The sequence below is a fragment of the Scomber scombrus genome, chromosome 17, assembly GCF_963691925.1.
Source record: "Scomber scombrus chromosome 17, fScoSco1.1, whole genome shotgun sequence".
NCBI lineage: Eukaryota > Metazoa > Chordata > Actinopteri > Scombriformes > Scombridae > Scomber > Scomber scombrus.
In genome coordinates this window covers 16091855-16108595 of record NC_084986.1, presented here as the reverse complement: position 1 = coordinate 16108595, position 16741 = coordinate 16091855, and the positions used below count along the sequence as shown (strand labels likewise).

At 41.8% G+C, this 16741-nt stretch overlaps 1 protein-coding gene across 1 annotated transcript in view; it reads left to right on the top strand.

The window, feature by feature from the left end:
* LOC133997363 (SAM and SH3 domain-containing protein 1-like) overlaps nt 1-16741 on the top strand; it is a 51202-nt gene that overhangs the window by 21416 nt on the left and 13045 nt on the right. Inside the window, exons 4-12 of the mRNA XM_062436940.1 lie at nt 3184-3224; nt 3490-3579; nt 3670-3782; nt 5146-5244; nt 9963-10098; nt 10463-10878; nt 13510-13584; nt 13813-13956; nt 15793-15925. Of these exons, the coding sequence (XP_062292924.1) occupies nt 3184-3224; nt 3490-3579; nt 3670-3782; nt 5146-5244; nt 9963-10098; nt 10463-10878; nt 13510-13584; nt 13813-13956; nt 15793-15925 (1247 nt within the window). The remainder of the gene's footprint in view (nt 1-3183; nt 3225-3489; nt 3580-3669; nt 3783-5145; nt 5245-9962; nt 10099-10462; nt 10879-13509; nt 13585-13812; nt 13957-15792; nt 15926-16741) is intronic.

Sequence of the window (16741 nt, the reverse complement as noted above, 5' to 3'; positions counted from 1 at the left end):
TTGTCACTTTGTTGGCAGGAGGTGGGCACAGCTCCTATAATGCCTGGTATGCAACAGCCGTGATGACAGAGTGCTCTCAGAAGGCTCGAGGGTTCAAGATGGGGACTTCCTGTTTTGCAAGTTGATTGATTGTTGGGTATTGTTGCAGAGAGGGGGCTGCAAGCTTATCAGTGAGGTTAACAAGAGAGGTAAAATGGAGATCTTGATGAAAGCATACATGTGCGCGGACACAAGACATGAATAGGTGATTACTGACTCTAACAGGGTTTGTGAGAAAAAAAATGTATAGGCAGTTGTACCACTGGAAGCCCCTCTTACACAACTAATAATCAGATAAAAGCGTGAGCCATGCCATGTGAAGAATCTGTTTAGAAAAACAGTACTGTGTTGGAAAACTACATTGGCAGCTTGTTTACCACTTGCCAAGTACTGCAGCCCTCATGGAACTGTTGCTTGCTCCAGAGAGTGGATGACAAAGTAGACAGCGTGTGTTGTCAGGACAATAATGACGTATACACAAAGGCATACGCAGGCATGTTCAGTTTTTTGTGTTTTATTTTTATTTTCCTGCCATATGATCAGTGTCTTCCCCTTCCATGTGACCTCTGACCTCTTCCATGACCCCTAAAGAGGTCATCCCGCTGTTCTTCCTGTGGACACTGCCACTGTAACAAGGGGTTGCTGCCTTTCATTGTCTCTACTTAAACACCGGAGATCACCTCACTCCAGGTGGCCAGGCCTGTAAAAAAAAAAAAATACTGTCACCATACACTCCACATGTTGTATGTGATCTGCTCCGAGTACAGTAAAAACTGTGGGTAAGAAGCAAAAATGGAGATGCACAGCTCTGTATCCAAATCTTGCTACATGCTGCCTCATCATGTTTCCTTGACAGCAGCAGCTCTGTCACACAGGATAGGAGCTTTTTCTAGACCTGTGATTCATACTGTATCATATGATAGCTGCCTACACAGTTGTCAATTATTCACTCATCCTTTCTTTTTCTGATGTTGACTAGCCACAGGCTCGTTACTGTTTCATACATCTTTGCAGTTGTACCATGTGTTTTAAACAAACCCATAGCTATAACACACCAAGGTGGAACCTCATTCACAGGTTATCATTTTGAAAATGACACAGGCTTGGAAAACACTGTCAGACATATCATTTTGACTGACTGAACATTGCAGTGCACACATAGCTTAAGCCAGTTTTTACTGTAAAAACAGTGTGTACTGTTGAGCACTGTATTCACAATACACATTTATTATGAAAAACAACTTTCACCTATCCCACATAGGTTCAGCCAAAGTTAAGACTCTCTTTTATATTGTGCCTAAATTAAAAAGTTAGCTGCATATGCTAATGAGATAAAAAAGCAGTTAAATGTCCCCTACTCAATGCAAAGAGCAGAATTGAAATAGAAAGGCATGCCAAAGATTTAAGGTTAAACCAATTAAGTTGCCTAGCCACACAATGCCTGGACTGACACACTCATTCAGACATTCAGGCTCTACTTAAGTGTGTGAGCACATGGATGTGTGTGAGTGCATGCATATGCGCACTGCACGGGAGGTTAATTTATAGAGCATGGAGGAAGGGGGCAGCGCTGGCACAGACAAGCTTCTATTGAGTAAGTTCTATTAGCATTAGCTTTGGCCCTAGCCTATCTGAGAGGGGGATGAGCAGAGGAGCAAACCATACAGGCCTCCATTCAATTAGCATCTCATTATGTTGCCATGGTAGCCAGGCTTTAAGCTGTGTGAAGATTTCCCATTGCACCAAGAGAGGGCTGCCATGTCTGAACAACATATGTACACACATGCACACATACTATATACACACACACATTCATTCACTAGAGAGGGAGGTGGCTTGTTCGTCCTGTTTTAATCCTGTAACAAACTTTTACATTGCTTCACAGACAGCCACCTGTCTCTGTGCATATCTCAACATGTATATGCCCATGTGCGACAGACTCAAATGTTAAGAGTGTGTTGGTGTGTGAATCTGTGCAAGTAGAAATATTAAAAGACAGTTGTGCCTTTTACAGTGAGATTTTCTTTATAAATCACTTAGGGTCTTATCTTTGTAGCTCTTATCTCTCATTTGCCGCCTATTCCCACTGTATATTCCTTTTATTCTGAGATAATTGAAAGGATGTGGAGTGCTTACAGTGTGTAGCCACTACCTCACATTGTCACTCCTACACACATACACACCTGTAGGACCTGTATAAAAATACATAATCCGTCCTGAAGCTTCACTTCTTTACCCTCGTACTTAGGCCAATCTGAAAACAGTCTCTTATTCTGTGACTGTGAGGTCTTCGCCAGCATTTTTGAACATGAACAGCTGAAGCTCACCCCCCTCCCCCAGTGATTTTACATATAAAAAAGACAGAAATAAATTGCCATTGATGTGGTTTCTCATCTTCCTTAGAACAAGAGAGAGACATCCCCTGCCTAACATAGAAAATAGGGTGAGGCTGCTCATAGATGGCTTGATTGGAAGCTGAGGGCAATTCATGTGTCACAAGGAGCCTTTGAGTTGTTATTTTCTCCCCTTTAGTTCTGGTTATTTTGGAAGGTTTATAGATATGTCAGGATTTGTTTTACTCTGTTATTTTCCATCTCTCCCTTTCGTATGCCTTCTCTCCCTCTTCTCCTTCTTTTCTCTCTGTCTTCCTCGTGACTGTCTATCCTGTGGAGGGAAGTGGAAACACAAACAGGCTGAGTCTGCCCTGTGGTTTTTTTCCTCTTCCTCCTCCACTCACTCCCCTCTCCCTCTGTTCTTCTACTCCTCTATTCCATACTTTCCCTCTTTACCCTGTCCTCTTCACTTTCATTGGTTGTCCTCTCTCTCCCCTGTCCAGTTGACCTTCTACTTTATTTGGCGCTTTTAAATTGTTCCAATTGCCTTCATCCTCTCCTCTCACCTCCTTTCATCTCCTCTCCTCCTCCCGTCCTTTTCCCTCTCAAGCCTCAGGAGCCTGGTTCACTATCACTCAAGAACCACCACTGACACCAAGTGGTGAACAGACAGAATTGCAGCCCCCCTTGCCAACAAATGTACACTCATGAACTTTGAAGTGAGACTGACGATGTTGTTTGTGGGGAAACAAGAATGAAGGTTTGCCTTTTTCTAATGTTGATGTTTTCTGTCTTTGCTTCTTTTCTCTAGAATGTCCCTGCACAAATTCAGCTCTGAAGATGGATTTGGAGGTAATATAAGTCTTCTGTGCTGCCTTAATATATTTACTATAACAATCCTTGTGGTTAAATTGAAAGATAGCAAATATTTGTGTAAGGCTGATACTTTATTATTGAGATAAATTAATACACATGGATTTACTGAATAATGTTAGTCTGCTGAGAAGAGTATCCAGAAACAATATCTTTTATGTATTTTTATGATAGTCAGAATATTGAATTTAGTTGAGTATCAGGTGTATTCTAACTCTATCTGGTTGAACCTGCCCTCTTTTAGGTAAATGGGACAATAAGAAGAAGAACAAATCTTTCTGGCAGAACTTCCGCAAGTCTCAGCACAAGCCTGTCATGCGGCAGACATCCAAAGGTTTGTGTGGTACTATTTTTAAGATCTGATTTGCTATAGAGTTCTTGCAACACATCTGACCTTGTGCTTTTTGCTCTTTGCCCCCTTCAGGAGAGGACATTGGGTATGTGGCCAGTGAGATCACCATGAGTGATGAGGAGCGAATTCAGCTGATGATGATGGTGAAAGAGAAGATGATCACCGTAGAAGAAGCACTCGCTCGGGTAGGAAGCCCCATAGACTTCCTGCCTCATTTCTTTAAACCCCATTTCCTGATCCCACCCAATCCCTACCCTTAGGACAGCCGGTCTTTAGTCTCCCTTGAAACCCCAGATCTCATCACTTCATCCTGGATTAGCCTTGTCCCCCTTCTGCTCCATACTCCCACCATAGCTCTGGCTTACTAAAATGACTCACTCTTACTAACCACTACGAGGCCCCACATTTGAATCTTGCATTGTCCTCTTTATATACACACAAACACAAACTCCGGACCAGTGATGCTTCCTTAGGTTCAAGAGTCTGGGGATTTTTTAGGGTGTGATCTCTTGGAGTGTGTGTGGGTGTGTTGCTTGGTTCATATTTGCGGGGTGATGGTCATGGTAACTCAATAGCCCCATCTGCTGGGGCTTTTTTGGTGCTTTGTGGTTTTTTTCTCTCTAGGTGGATATGGTGGATATACATTTGGCTTTTCTTTAAACTTCTTTCTTTTTCAGCTGATTTTCAGTCAGTTTTTGTTGATTGTTCCTTCTTTATATCTTCTATTTTCCTACCAATCCTTCTTATATCTTCTGTCCTTTTCTCCCATCAATAACTTTTTATAATGCCTTGCTCATGGGTGGCATGACTGTCCAGCAGCTTTTGAGTGCTGGATTGCTCTCCACAAGGCAGATGTTAATTATCTCTCTATTCATTTTTTCCCAAAAATTTCAATTTTCTCTTGCCTGATCTCAGTTTCTCTCTTATATTATTTACACTTAGACAAACAAATCAATTATCAGCCTTTGTGGATAGCTGTTTCGACCTGTTGTTGTGCTTGTGTGTCTTTACATAGTGTGTTCTGTGCATCACTGACCAATAGCATTATATCGGTTTCTAGTTTTGTCAATACAGTGGTGTATAGTTTGTGTCCAGGGATGTAGTGGACCACAAATGCAATAGAAATTGAATCTGCAGTCCCCTTTTCTATTAGTAAAGATTTATGCTCTAAGCTTTATGTCTTTTTGGAAACGCAGACATAAATCTTCATGACAAAAAGTCATACCACATATATTTAAAAAAAAAAGGCAATTTACTTAGTGGGGGTATAGGGACTTAAACACATAATGCTTCATAATGCTTACAATATAATGGAGGTTTTTACTTTGATGACCAACCTTAGGCTACAGTATATTTTTTATTTTTAGTCTTTACCACTACATCACTGGTTGAGTCCTTCTGTCTGTGTGCATGTCTGTCTGTCTGTATACATGCCCTGTGAATGCACACTGTCGATGTCTATCCGTCCAGAGAGACGTAGCATGCTGGGTGAGAGTGGGTGGCCCTGCCCTGTTCCTCTGCCTCTCTAAACTCTTCTTCTCCATGTAGCTGAAGGAGTATGAGCGCAGCAGACAGTCCAGCAGTACTGACACTGCAGAGTGGACTGATGGATCTGCAGCCAATCTAAACCAGTCCTCAAACTGCAACGTAAGTACACCCCACCCTTCTCCCTCCCACCCCCAAAACCCTAAACTGTCCCGTTTACCCCTCCTCTCAACACTCTCACCTCTTCAGTTTGATATTTCAGCCAACAAGGTTTTGATGTAAATATCCATTATCGTATCAATGTGCGTGTATGGGTGTGTGTGTGTGTGTGTGTGTGTGTGTTTGTCTTAATCCAAATGTAAATGACTAGAAACTAGCTTGATGTCTGCTTTGAGTACAATCCACAGCCGGACATTGACACAGACTTACCATTTTGGGCATTTTTATGTGCAATAGCATAAACCTTCACTCAACTTTCATGTTGCCTTACTCTCTTCTTCCCTCCCTTATCTACCCTTATCACTCTGCTCTTCATTCATTGGCCAAACAGCAATATATCCACATTTGCGCATACATGTTATGTGCATCATAATATTGCAGGTGTTACATCTGTGAATTTTTTTTCTTGGGTTACCACTGAGATAAGTGCAATAAATTGCTGGTCTTCTTCCTATTTTATTCATCAGTGCAATCCTATCCTGATAACTGGATAAGAAATAATTCCCAACAAAGTTATAATTGGCTGCTGTAGTGACAAGGATATAGTTTTATGGAAAAATTCCAAAATCCACCCAAACCCTCCACTCTGAGGCAACACAGGCTTTAGTGTTTTTTTTCAGCTGTGATCTTTGGGGACAAAGCCTCCGAGCCTCCCAAGTCTCTTTTGAGTGAGTTGAAACTTTTGAGGATGCTGCGTGTTTGTTCAGCTCAGACAATCGGGTCCCGCTGGATGCAGTTTGGTGTTCGTGGACAATCAGTCAGCTCTTTTTCTTGCATTTGTGTGAGTTTTCATATGTTGGCATGTATTTCTTTTTTTTATGTAGGTTAGTCCACATGTGGTGATCACAGCAGCTTTAGTATTTCATGGCATCATATGGGAATAGAATCACATTGACCCACATTTTATTTATTTTTTTACAGGATGTGAATTCATGCAAATCCAAATTCAACGAGTAATAATATTTTTGTGCTACTAATTCCCAGATAAATAGCACTGACATTTTCTGTAAACAATCTCTTGCATTTAATCTTATCCACTTCATGCAACTGATTGCATGCTGCAATTTTCATAATCATGGTGTGGGTAAATAAGAGGTTGACCCTACAGCATTCAGACAAATTTTCTTAGATTTTGACCAGGTTTTGATTTCCAGTATCATAATATGTTTAAAGTGGACAAATTAGTTTCAGTAACAGATGTGCGTACATATTCAGAGCCACCCCTGTGACTCTTCAAATTAGTAATTTATGGTTTGCATTATAAATGCATGGAAATCAGATCTACATACCATTTACTGGAATTGAATCAGTCAGTTTTTGAATAAAGACTAATGCAAATAGTTGTTTTCACATCATCAAAGGGGCCTTATTAATTTGTTCTTCTGGGTTATGATTGATGATTTCCTTTCATTGGAAAAATAGGTTAATTATGCTATCTCTAACCTCAGCCCAAGTTCTTTCTAGCTGTTGGGCTGTTTGATGTGCGTGTTTGAATTGTGCGTAAGTTAATCCTCACCCATACCCTACTGCTGCCAGCAGCAGAGGAAGTGTCAGAGGAAGATTGATCGATTGGGGAGGTTTTACAGACAAGGGAAAGAGTTACTGAAGGAGCATTGTTTAGAGGAACGCACAGCTTGGCTCTGGAGGCTGTGAACAAATGCAAGAGTTGAAGGCAGAGAGGAAACGAGGGAGAGAAAGAGAGAAGATAAAGACTTCACACTTGCCCCCAGGCCTTGAAAAGGGGGGAACTCTGTATCTCCCCCTGCCCCGGGTTCCAAAATTGGCCACTTCAGGAAATATTTCGACTCTGCTGGGGCCTCTATTGGTGTCACGTACTAACCGTTCTCCCCTCTAATGAATGGAATTAGGTCACTCCCAAATTGAAACAGTTAACAGTTGTGCGTGTGTCTGCATGCTATATGTAGACATGTGAATATACATTACAGGCTTGTAGCTGACATCTTTGCAATACACAATTCTTTGACTTCTCTGTGCCTTTCTCTGATGCTGTGTCTCTCCGGTCTGTCTTCCCTTGGCGATTGGAGCCCACATTCCAAGCCTGGCCATTAGCGATGTGGGGGCCAAGGCAGGGTCAGAGGGGCTCAAATGCTGGGATTGTTCTCCATGCACAACACGCCTTTTCTCTGCAAGCTGTGCGGCACAGCATTTCCAAACAGCCCCTCATTCCTCAGAGCTGAATTCACTAACAGGCTGCATCTGTATCTGCCAGCATGTGCACACGGATACAGATATTATTTTGGATCATGCATGTGTGACATTGTGGTCAGCACATTATGGATTTGCAAGATTTGCTCATGCTAACCTGTTGGATGTTAAGACAGGAAATTGGACTCTGCTGTGCTATGTGAGGTGGTAAGTATTAAGGCACATCAGTGAACTTAACTGCCTGAATTAGACTGATTCTTTTAAAATTGTCCTGTTTTATGCAACGGAATGGAAATAGAGATTATAGGTTGTTCCATCATGATGGTATTGTGTAGTTTTCTGAGTTTAACTGCACCTCCAAACTTGTGGGAACGATCCTCAGAGTAATTTGTGAAGTTAAATGGCAGTTATGGCCATGGATTTGTTCCTGTGACCTGGATGGAGGCGACGGCCTTTCAGCCCTACTTGATATATGGCCTCATATGTTTGGCTTTCTTTGTGTGGGTCTCTTTTCCCCTGTTTATCTGGTCATTTGCATGGATGGCGTTCCTCAGGGCTGACTTAGGACTTAAATATTGTCATCTCTTTGTCATTCCCCATTCCTTTTCTCCCTGTGTCACACAAAAAGAAGAACAATAAACAACATAGAACAGAAATGTCCTTTGTTCTCCTTTTTGAGACATAATGTAGGGTCCAAAAGTACAATTTTCCCATTCAAGTAAAGTGAAAAGTGGTCTTAGACTTTTGGACCCTACTGTATGTTTATTTTATTCTTATGAAATTACTCAGGGTGTTTTTATGCATATAGCTATCCTCACATGTCAACGAACAAAGTTACTTCACAAGAGACTCTCTGTTTCTTATTCTTTTCAATAATGGTCCTGTAGAGGAAACAAGATCCAGGCGTGGATTCCAATCCAACCTTTGGTAGACTCACTCTTCTCAAAGCCTCTCTACTCCTTTATCCATCCTCTCAGGCACAGCCTTGTTATTACACTAGGTTCTCTGAAGCTAATAAACTCTAGTGTCATCCAGGGTGTCCCCGCTTCAGCCAGAATTGTGTGGTTCAGTTAATGGATTGACACTGAGATTTGGGCTGAGGGACAGTGGTATTATAGGTTTTCAGAGCCTATTTCTGCAGTTTGTGAGAGGCCAAATGAACGGGTATAGTCCAGCTCACTCTGGTTTGCTGGACCAATATGATAGACGATCTGAGAGTTGATCGCAACACTCTGAAAGTGGTGAAGAGGTTTTGACGATGGGTGAATGCAGAATGCCACACTGAATAATGTGTTGTTTTTTCCAACTTGGTAATGATTGGTAATGTTTTGTAACACAGGAATCCAAAGGTCACGATGTTGCTTAGGTGATGTGGTGCCATCAGGGATTTATGAACAGTGTCAGATTGGTTTGCTTCAACCAAGCCACAGTTGGTAACATCATCCCTGCTGTATGTTAACAGCCTCTGAGCCAGGCTTGTGGTCTAAACTCAACAACAGCAAGTACGTGGTTTCCTGCTTTTTTAGCTCTGAGCTGCAGGATAGGGTCTGAATATTATCAGACAAAGAGCTGAGCCCTGAAGGCCTGCTCTGTCTAAGGTTGTGTATGTGAGCGTGCATGTGTGTCTCTTTGTATGCGATGTAGTCAACCTCGACCATGGAGTTGGCAGTGTGAGACCAGAGAGGTGGTGTTGCTGTGGAAACCATTGGCAAACAGAAAAAATTAAGTTGTTTGAGTTCCATGATAATGACAGTGTTTTCTGCCAGACAAACTCCATGCCAAATCTCAGCTCATCATCATCATCATCATCATCATCACAAGGAGGACATGGCAATACTGCGCATACACAAATATACACATACGGCTTGAACAGTTTCACTTTATATGTGTGTGCTCTGATTTGGGAATATGACATGGATGTGTGTGTGATGAAACTGTTAGTGACTTCATTATCCTGTCTCTTTTCCACTCCACTACCACTGCACAGACTATGCAGTGGCCATCAATAGAGAGAAAACACTTAGATGGTGACACCCATAACATACAACCAGTGTCCTTCCATTTCCTCTGGAGTAAACTGTCTTTGAAGGCAACATCACGTCAAATAGATTGCTTATTGTAATGCAGATTCATATGTCACGTGGTTCATTGTTTCAATGCATTTTGTTCTGTTTTCACTACGAAAATGTGCTTCCCACAATGCAGTGTGCCGCCATCCCTCCAGTCCTCCGTTTCTCACCTCACTAACTTTGAATTCATCCTAAACAATGCTCCCGTCTTTCGCATTATAACAGCATCCTCAAAAGTATATTTGTCAAAGTTTGTGTTCCATTTCTTTGTGCTACTTTTTATATTAATTCAATTCAAAACAATTACAGATTTATTGTGTCCATTTGTCCTACCTGTGTCTTTTAAAAGGTTTGTTCAGCTGAAAAGTGATTGACTGTCTGTCCCTTTAAACACATCATCCCTTCCCTTTCCTTCTCTCCCACCAGTCTCGCGAACAGTCAGATGATGAGCAATCAGAGGACTCTGTGAAGTTCAAACGACTTCACAAGTTGGTTAACTCTACACGCCGGGTCAGGAAAAAACTCATTAAGGTGGAGGAGGGCAAGAAACATGGTTCTGAAGGTTTGTTAACCCCTTGTCTGAAAATGTAAAATTTTGATTTGATTTGATTTTTTACAGTGGAGGATATTTTGAACCTTTCAGTAATGTGTTTATACTGTACCAATTAATTAAAGTTCATGTGTCTATTTGTCTGACTTCATTATCTGATATCCTGATGTTAAAAGGAAAGGTTTTTTGCCATAGTTTTACATTGTCTGTCACAGGTTTTGCCTGATACTCAGAATTTAAGAATGTGCTTTGGAAATTTTTACTGGCTAGCTGTGGCTTGGAAAACCACAGATGGGTCATGGGACTGTACACAATCTGATGTCTAAATCCTCTTGAGTAACAAACCATCTGATGTTTTTGTGCTCTGCTTCTTTAGATTTTCTGAATCTGGAAGCACCTCCCACCTGTGAGGACAACACAGCTCTGTATACAGGGGTCCTGAAGAAGCCCCTGTTGCACCCGGAGGCCTCTCTGCCCTCCCTCACCCAGGATCAACTCTCTCTGGATGGAGATACAGACAGTCTGACCACCTCCCCTTCCTCCAGCAGCCTGGACACCTGGTCTGGACACAAGTTGGTCAAAACCTTCAGTAAGTCTTCCAGTGCCCACGGTCTCATCCGCCCGCCCAGGAGAGCACCAGTTGGCTCCGGGGGCCTTGGAGGCTCCGGTGTGGGAGGTAGTGGCTCCTCCTTCTCAGAGCTGGATGGCTGTGGATTTGACGACGAGGGGAAACTGTCACGCTCCACGACTGACAGCGAAATGCGGAAGGCCCTGAGCTCCATCTCCCATGGGGTAAGTAACAACGAGGCCCTCTATGCCTTCTATGGCCTCACCAAACCTCGCCCCAAACCCCATGCCCAGTCCCACCTCCTGATCTCCTTGGATGATGGTCCCCAAGGGAGCCCCAAACATCAACCTGCCAACCGGCACCTTGGCAGCTGGACACATAGGAAACCTGACCCCAACTATGCTTACTCAACCAAGCACCTTCTGTACCAACGCTCGCGCAACACCAAGACCCCTGTCTCCCCTTTGTCTGTCACCCCCTCCTCCCCTGTCCGCTGTGATGTAGCTAAATCAAAAGGTTTTGGAAGTGGGGGAGGGGGTTGGGTGTTCCCCTCACGCAGGTTGCGTGGTCGAACAGCAGTCAGTGAGCTGAACATCACCTATGTGGTAGAGCGGAGCCTATACGGTCACCTCAACTGGGCCCAACTGGTTCGTCCAGTAACCCTCAGCCGCGCTGAGCGGCGCTGTCTATTGGAGGAGGACCGTGAGGCGGACAGGAAGTGGGCGGCCAGCGTGGACCGCTGCACCAAGCGTGTGCTCTTACGCATCCAGCAGAAGTCTGTGAGTTCAGACCATCGACAACATCGTGTGAGCAGGACTCTGCGTACTTCAAAGTTGCATAATAGCTCAGAGATTATAGCTAGGTACAGCAAACATACACATGCAAGAGACATGACAAGTCAATTGTCTTCAAGTTACATCTGTGTAAGACAAGAAAGATATCCACATCAAAGTATTGCAGCTGTGCACATGTATTGCAAATTTTAAGGGCTGGCATTACTTCCCTCAGAGGAATGTCATCTTCTGTGACCTTTAAGTGAATGCCTTTGGCTTCAAACCGTCTTTATTATGGCTGTATATGAAATGATTGTGGAATGTGCAGTGCCCCACATGGGAGGTTAAGTTACAGCTGAGGTTTTATAAGTGCCTTTTATAAATGTCAGATCTCTGGAGAACATGCGCACTTCCACAGTCACACTGATCCCTGTGGGTAGCCGAGTTGTGTACAAGCTCGGAGCTGCTCATCCTTAGAACTGCACAGCCTCAAAGGCATTGTTTAATGAATGGCTTATTAAGTCATCTTAAACGACTGAATGCTTTTTACACTCATCACCATTGAAGTTGATCTTGTAATGCATAGTATATGAATAAAAGGTGAAACTAGATGGACTTATACTTAATAATACGATAGTGAATGTATAACTCCAGTTATTTACTTTGTCATGAAATCCAGCATGAAAACAGTCTGGTTATATTGCAAGTAACTCCAAGTGAGTTACTTGCAATATAACCAGACTGTTTTCATATATTTCATATTTTCCCACATATAACATATATTAACACAAGTAGGGACACTTTTTTCAGGTGGTGATATACAGTAGTAGAGCTATCCTGCAGCTTTGAGGGTACCTGAATCCTATCGTGTACTAGTGAGGTCGTTCTCATCCTAAAAAATCTTCAAATCCACTTTTTTTCTGTTGTGGCTTTTCGTGTTCTTTTTTGGCCCGTGCCTCTATGGTTGCAGATGTGATTTTTTTGCGTTAATTTTTTTTTTTCCTTATGATTATCTTTGACAGACATTTTTTTCTGGGTGCATGTACATTTCATCGAACATCGCCATCACATTCAGAGTTGTTTTTGGGACGTCTCTTCAAACATGTTTGTTCACCAAACTGTGCTTTTTTTCTGGGAAGTTGTGATGTGGACTGCAGCTGTGGACATCTAATATAAAAACTATTTTCTTAATGTGCAATGCCTTCTCACTTGGAGGATCTTCGTCGAGGGTTCATGGGAGTTTAGTAGTTAGAAGCAATGGATTTGAAGCCGAGGAGAAAAACCATCAAGGGTCTCACTTGAACTGAGTGTTCTTGGCAGATGCCTATGTGCACGTCTGTGTCTACATGTTTGTGTGTGACCTACAGCAGAGCTTAGGGAAGATTCAAAAATTCAGGCAGTTTAGTGATAAGATTCTGGATCTCCTTTTCCTCTCATGTCATAGTTCCCCCTTTGTGTCTACCCTACCTCTAAAGTCAAGAAAAATGACCCCCATATCACCCCGTCCTCTCAGCAGAAACAATTTACTGTGTCTGAAAATGTTTCTGATGAGGAAAACATATTGTCAGCTCTAAGCAACCAACCTATGTGTTGTGCATGTTTGTATAGCAAGCCCAGTTTTACATTTCTCATAATTAACCACAAGATGACTTGCATCAGTCTGGGCTGCACTACATGCATGTTTAGTCCTACAAGGACAATATATACATTTGGCCACATCAAGAGCCATTTTCTCCAGGGATTAAAGTTTTAAAGCAAATGAGCCACATTTTGGAGTTGACTATGTGCTCTCCACGGTTGATATAAAAGCTCATTTTCCTGAGAACTCTCGCAAATTTAAAGAGAATCTCATATAATAATTTGTGTTACATCATGTCTGTTGGCTGTCCACAGTCCCATATGACATCATGCCCCTACATATATGCAAACCATATTACCATGTACATTAATCAAACTGCTGCCTGTGTTGTGCCAAGCATGAATCATTGAGAGTTAACCCCTCGGTGGGTGTGGATGGGGAGTCACCATTACGTAATCTTTTGAATGTGACTCATTTGATTGTGTTTTGGCCCCTCCCTACAGAGAACGTGCAGCTTCGGGGGCTTTGACCTGTCCAACCGGTCGCTCCATGTGGTCAACACAGGTTCAGAGGCCAATGTAAGTGCTGGCGGCTTGTAAAATCAGAAGAGACTATAGAAAGTGCAAGCTGAACTCTTTTGTCACACTAAATCACCTTTTCTCCTCTGTTTTTATCTTTGTTTTTGTGATCTCTCTGCCCTATGTCTCCTCCTTTTCAATCTCTACTGCATCATCCACATCTCTCCTCATCTTTCTCTTTTGCTTCTTTCTGTTATATTCCACCCCCTTTCTTCTGTAATATCACAGAATAAAGAACAGGAGGCTATATACAGAGAAGTGGTCAAATCCCCCACTACGTCTCGGATCTCGCTGGGTAAGAAGGTGAAGTCGGTCAAGGAGACAATGAGGAAACGTATGTCCAAGAAGTACAGCAGTTCCTTGTCTGAGCAGGTTAGACATAAACACACTTGGACCCACACAAAAACACACATGGGCACAGTTTTTGAATTCTGTATTTGTTGAGATAAGATTGAATGACACAGTTCAGTTACAGTTCCCCTTGATGTTAGGGAAAATGAGGTATGTATAAACAAAGTTGAACCTCAACTTTATTTAAAATGGAGGCAGCCAACACATAAATGGTCTCTCAAATCGACACATTTTGTCTTTTATCCTCAAAACAGTGAGCCACAGCTGTAAAGAAATGGAAACTCCTCGAGTTCTGCAAACATTTAGAGAATGTTTTGCAGTATAAGCCACATCTTCTGTCCACAGGCAGTGAGTGGGTGGGAGTATTTGTGTTAGTTACAGAATAAACATAGAGCACTAAAACACACACATACACACACATTTGGATTTCTTTCTCTGCTATGCTCTCCCTGGGCCCAGTGTGTAGGGTGGAGTGTGTGCTTCATGCTGAGCTCATGGAGTGATGCAAGTCTCCCCCAGGCTAGCTCTTAGGAAATGGAGAACTAAAGTGTGAGAATGTATAATGGCTATCTCATCTGCACTGGCCTAATTTTTCTGGGCATCCAGTAGCTTTACCAGTGGCCTGTCCAGACCTACAGTTTTATGTCACCCTGCAGAATGTGTCATTCATGTCCAATAAACCATGATCATCATGGTGGTCTCAACACTGTGACCTACATGTCCTGGCACAAGTCATGGAGCCATTGGTTAGGAAAGAGCAAAAAAAAACAAAAAAAAAACAGAAAAATAACTGCCCTTTCAGAATGTTCCAATGCTGGTAATTTTAGAGAGGCCACAATGCCACCTAGTGGATTACTGACACAAGGAAAACATGTACAGTCATTGTAGAATACAGTGTGTTATGTATCACCATTCAAGGCTTTCTTAACTTTAGAAGAGATCTTTGGATTTTATCCAGTTATTACTAATTCAAGCAAAATCACTAACTGACCTTTATCAACACACCACTTTGATGGTCGATTGAAATAGTATTTTTACTTCCACAATTTGATATAATTAATGCTGAAACAGGTTGTTGGGCCCAAAAACCAGTATGCTATCAGCTATAGAAAAAAAGGTTTGAGGTTTTATAGGACAGGCAGAGAAACAGGATTGTTAAATTCATAATGATTGTATTGGATGGACACTTTGAGTGCAACTACTAGTGCAACTTGATGTCACCAGAGAATATGGTCTGTTGACCAGGAAAATTATGTTTTAATGCATATCAAACTATTCTCCGCTTGGAGCAATATTGTGTGCCTGGTATGATTTTGCCATCAAATAAGCTAATACATGTACTCCAGAATATAAGAATGCAACAGTTGTTGTTTCAACAATATTTGTTTAACTGCTGGGTGCAAGTAGTCTCCTACTTCTCTGAAAAGTCCATTCTCAGTATACATGCACTGGAGGCTACACATTTTCGCACTTTTGTGAGTGATATACTGGGCCAGGATTGACTTCCGAACTATGTGATATCACAAAATCATACTTTTAAATAGGTCTTAAACTTTAAGGAAGGAACAGATCCCCTTCAGTAGTAGAATGTGAAAACAGCCTTCCAGTGTCTAACTCTGCACGTACATCATTCTGCAAAGTGAAGCTCAAACATCTTTGTGGTTCTTTAAATGAGAAGGTTGATGAAAATATCTTTCCTTTTATAACTTACTTACTTTTATAAATTCATGGGTAAAATTGTATTTTAATTATCTAACTTAATTATTTATCTCTTAACTGCACAACATTTCCTTTGTGTCTTTCGCTTATGTCCTTTCATTACCCATCTATATCTCTGCCTCTGTTTCCGTTTTCCAGTCCAGTCCAGATGGAGCTCCTGGTTCTCCACAGTCCCCTCAGCCTGACACTGACTCTCTGGAAAAGCCCAAGCTGAAGGCCGGCGGTTCTGTGGAAAGCCTGCGTAGTTCACTCAGTGGACAGAGTTCAATGAGTGAGCCTTTTTTTCTTTTCTTTTTTTAAGAATAATTATTGCCTTTCAGAGTTTTATATAGATTCTTGACAACATGCTCAGTAAATGTTCATTCTTTTTCTCACCTTAAATAAGAGAAAAGGTAACATTGATCTTATTTTTGTGTCCTTAAAACATTATGAAGCATCTTCAACTATTCCAAGTCTGCCATTACGTCAAGACAAGTGGAGTAAATAATTGTAGTTGAGTTATATAATATATAGTTTGGTCATGTACATCTAGAGCATCAGTAAATCATCAAGGCAATCTAAAAATGCAGTTGTTTTCAATGTTCTCTGTGTCTCTGGGGCACAGCTGCAGAATCTGCAGTTCTTCCAGCACCAGCTCTATCATTTGACATGCCCAGTGATATACTTGTCAAGAAAAAATGACAGGTTATATTGGTAGTGATGCCTTCAAAGACAGTAAAATGTGAGTCTCACTGACTCCAGCAAGCAGTTTGTTTTATAATCCTTGCACAAAAGTACAAAATATTCAGACTCACTGAAGAAATATGTTACAGTAAAGACATATAAAGCTGCTAACTTTGTCCTCTGAAATTGCAAGCAATGCATCTTGGTACATGTAGGCTCAGCCAGCACAGCTGACTCTCAACTCAGAAAAACTCAGCTTTCTTGGTCAATATAGCACGCACTAAGGAATAATTTTCTTCAATTGACTACATTTAACAGCACCGCTGTTTGGGCATTCACATAAAAACTGCCAAAATGTCCCTTTAACACTAGATGGTGCTCATATCATTTGCAGCTGGATGGTGTATGTTTCAAATACAAACAG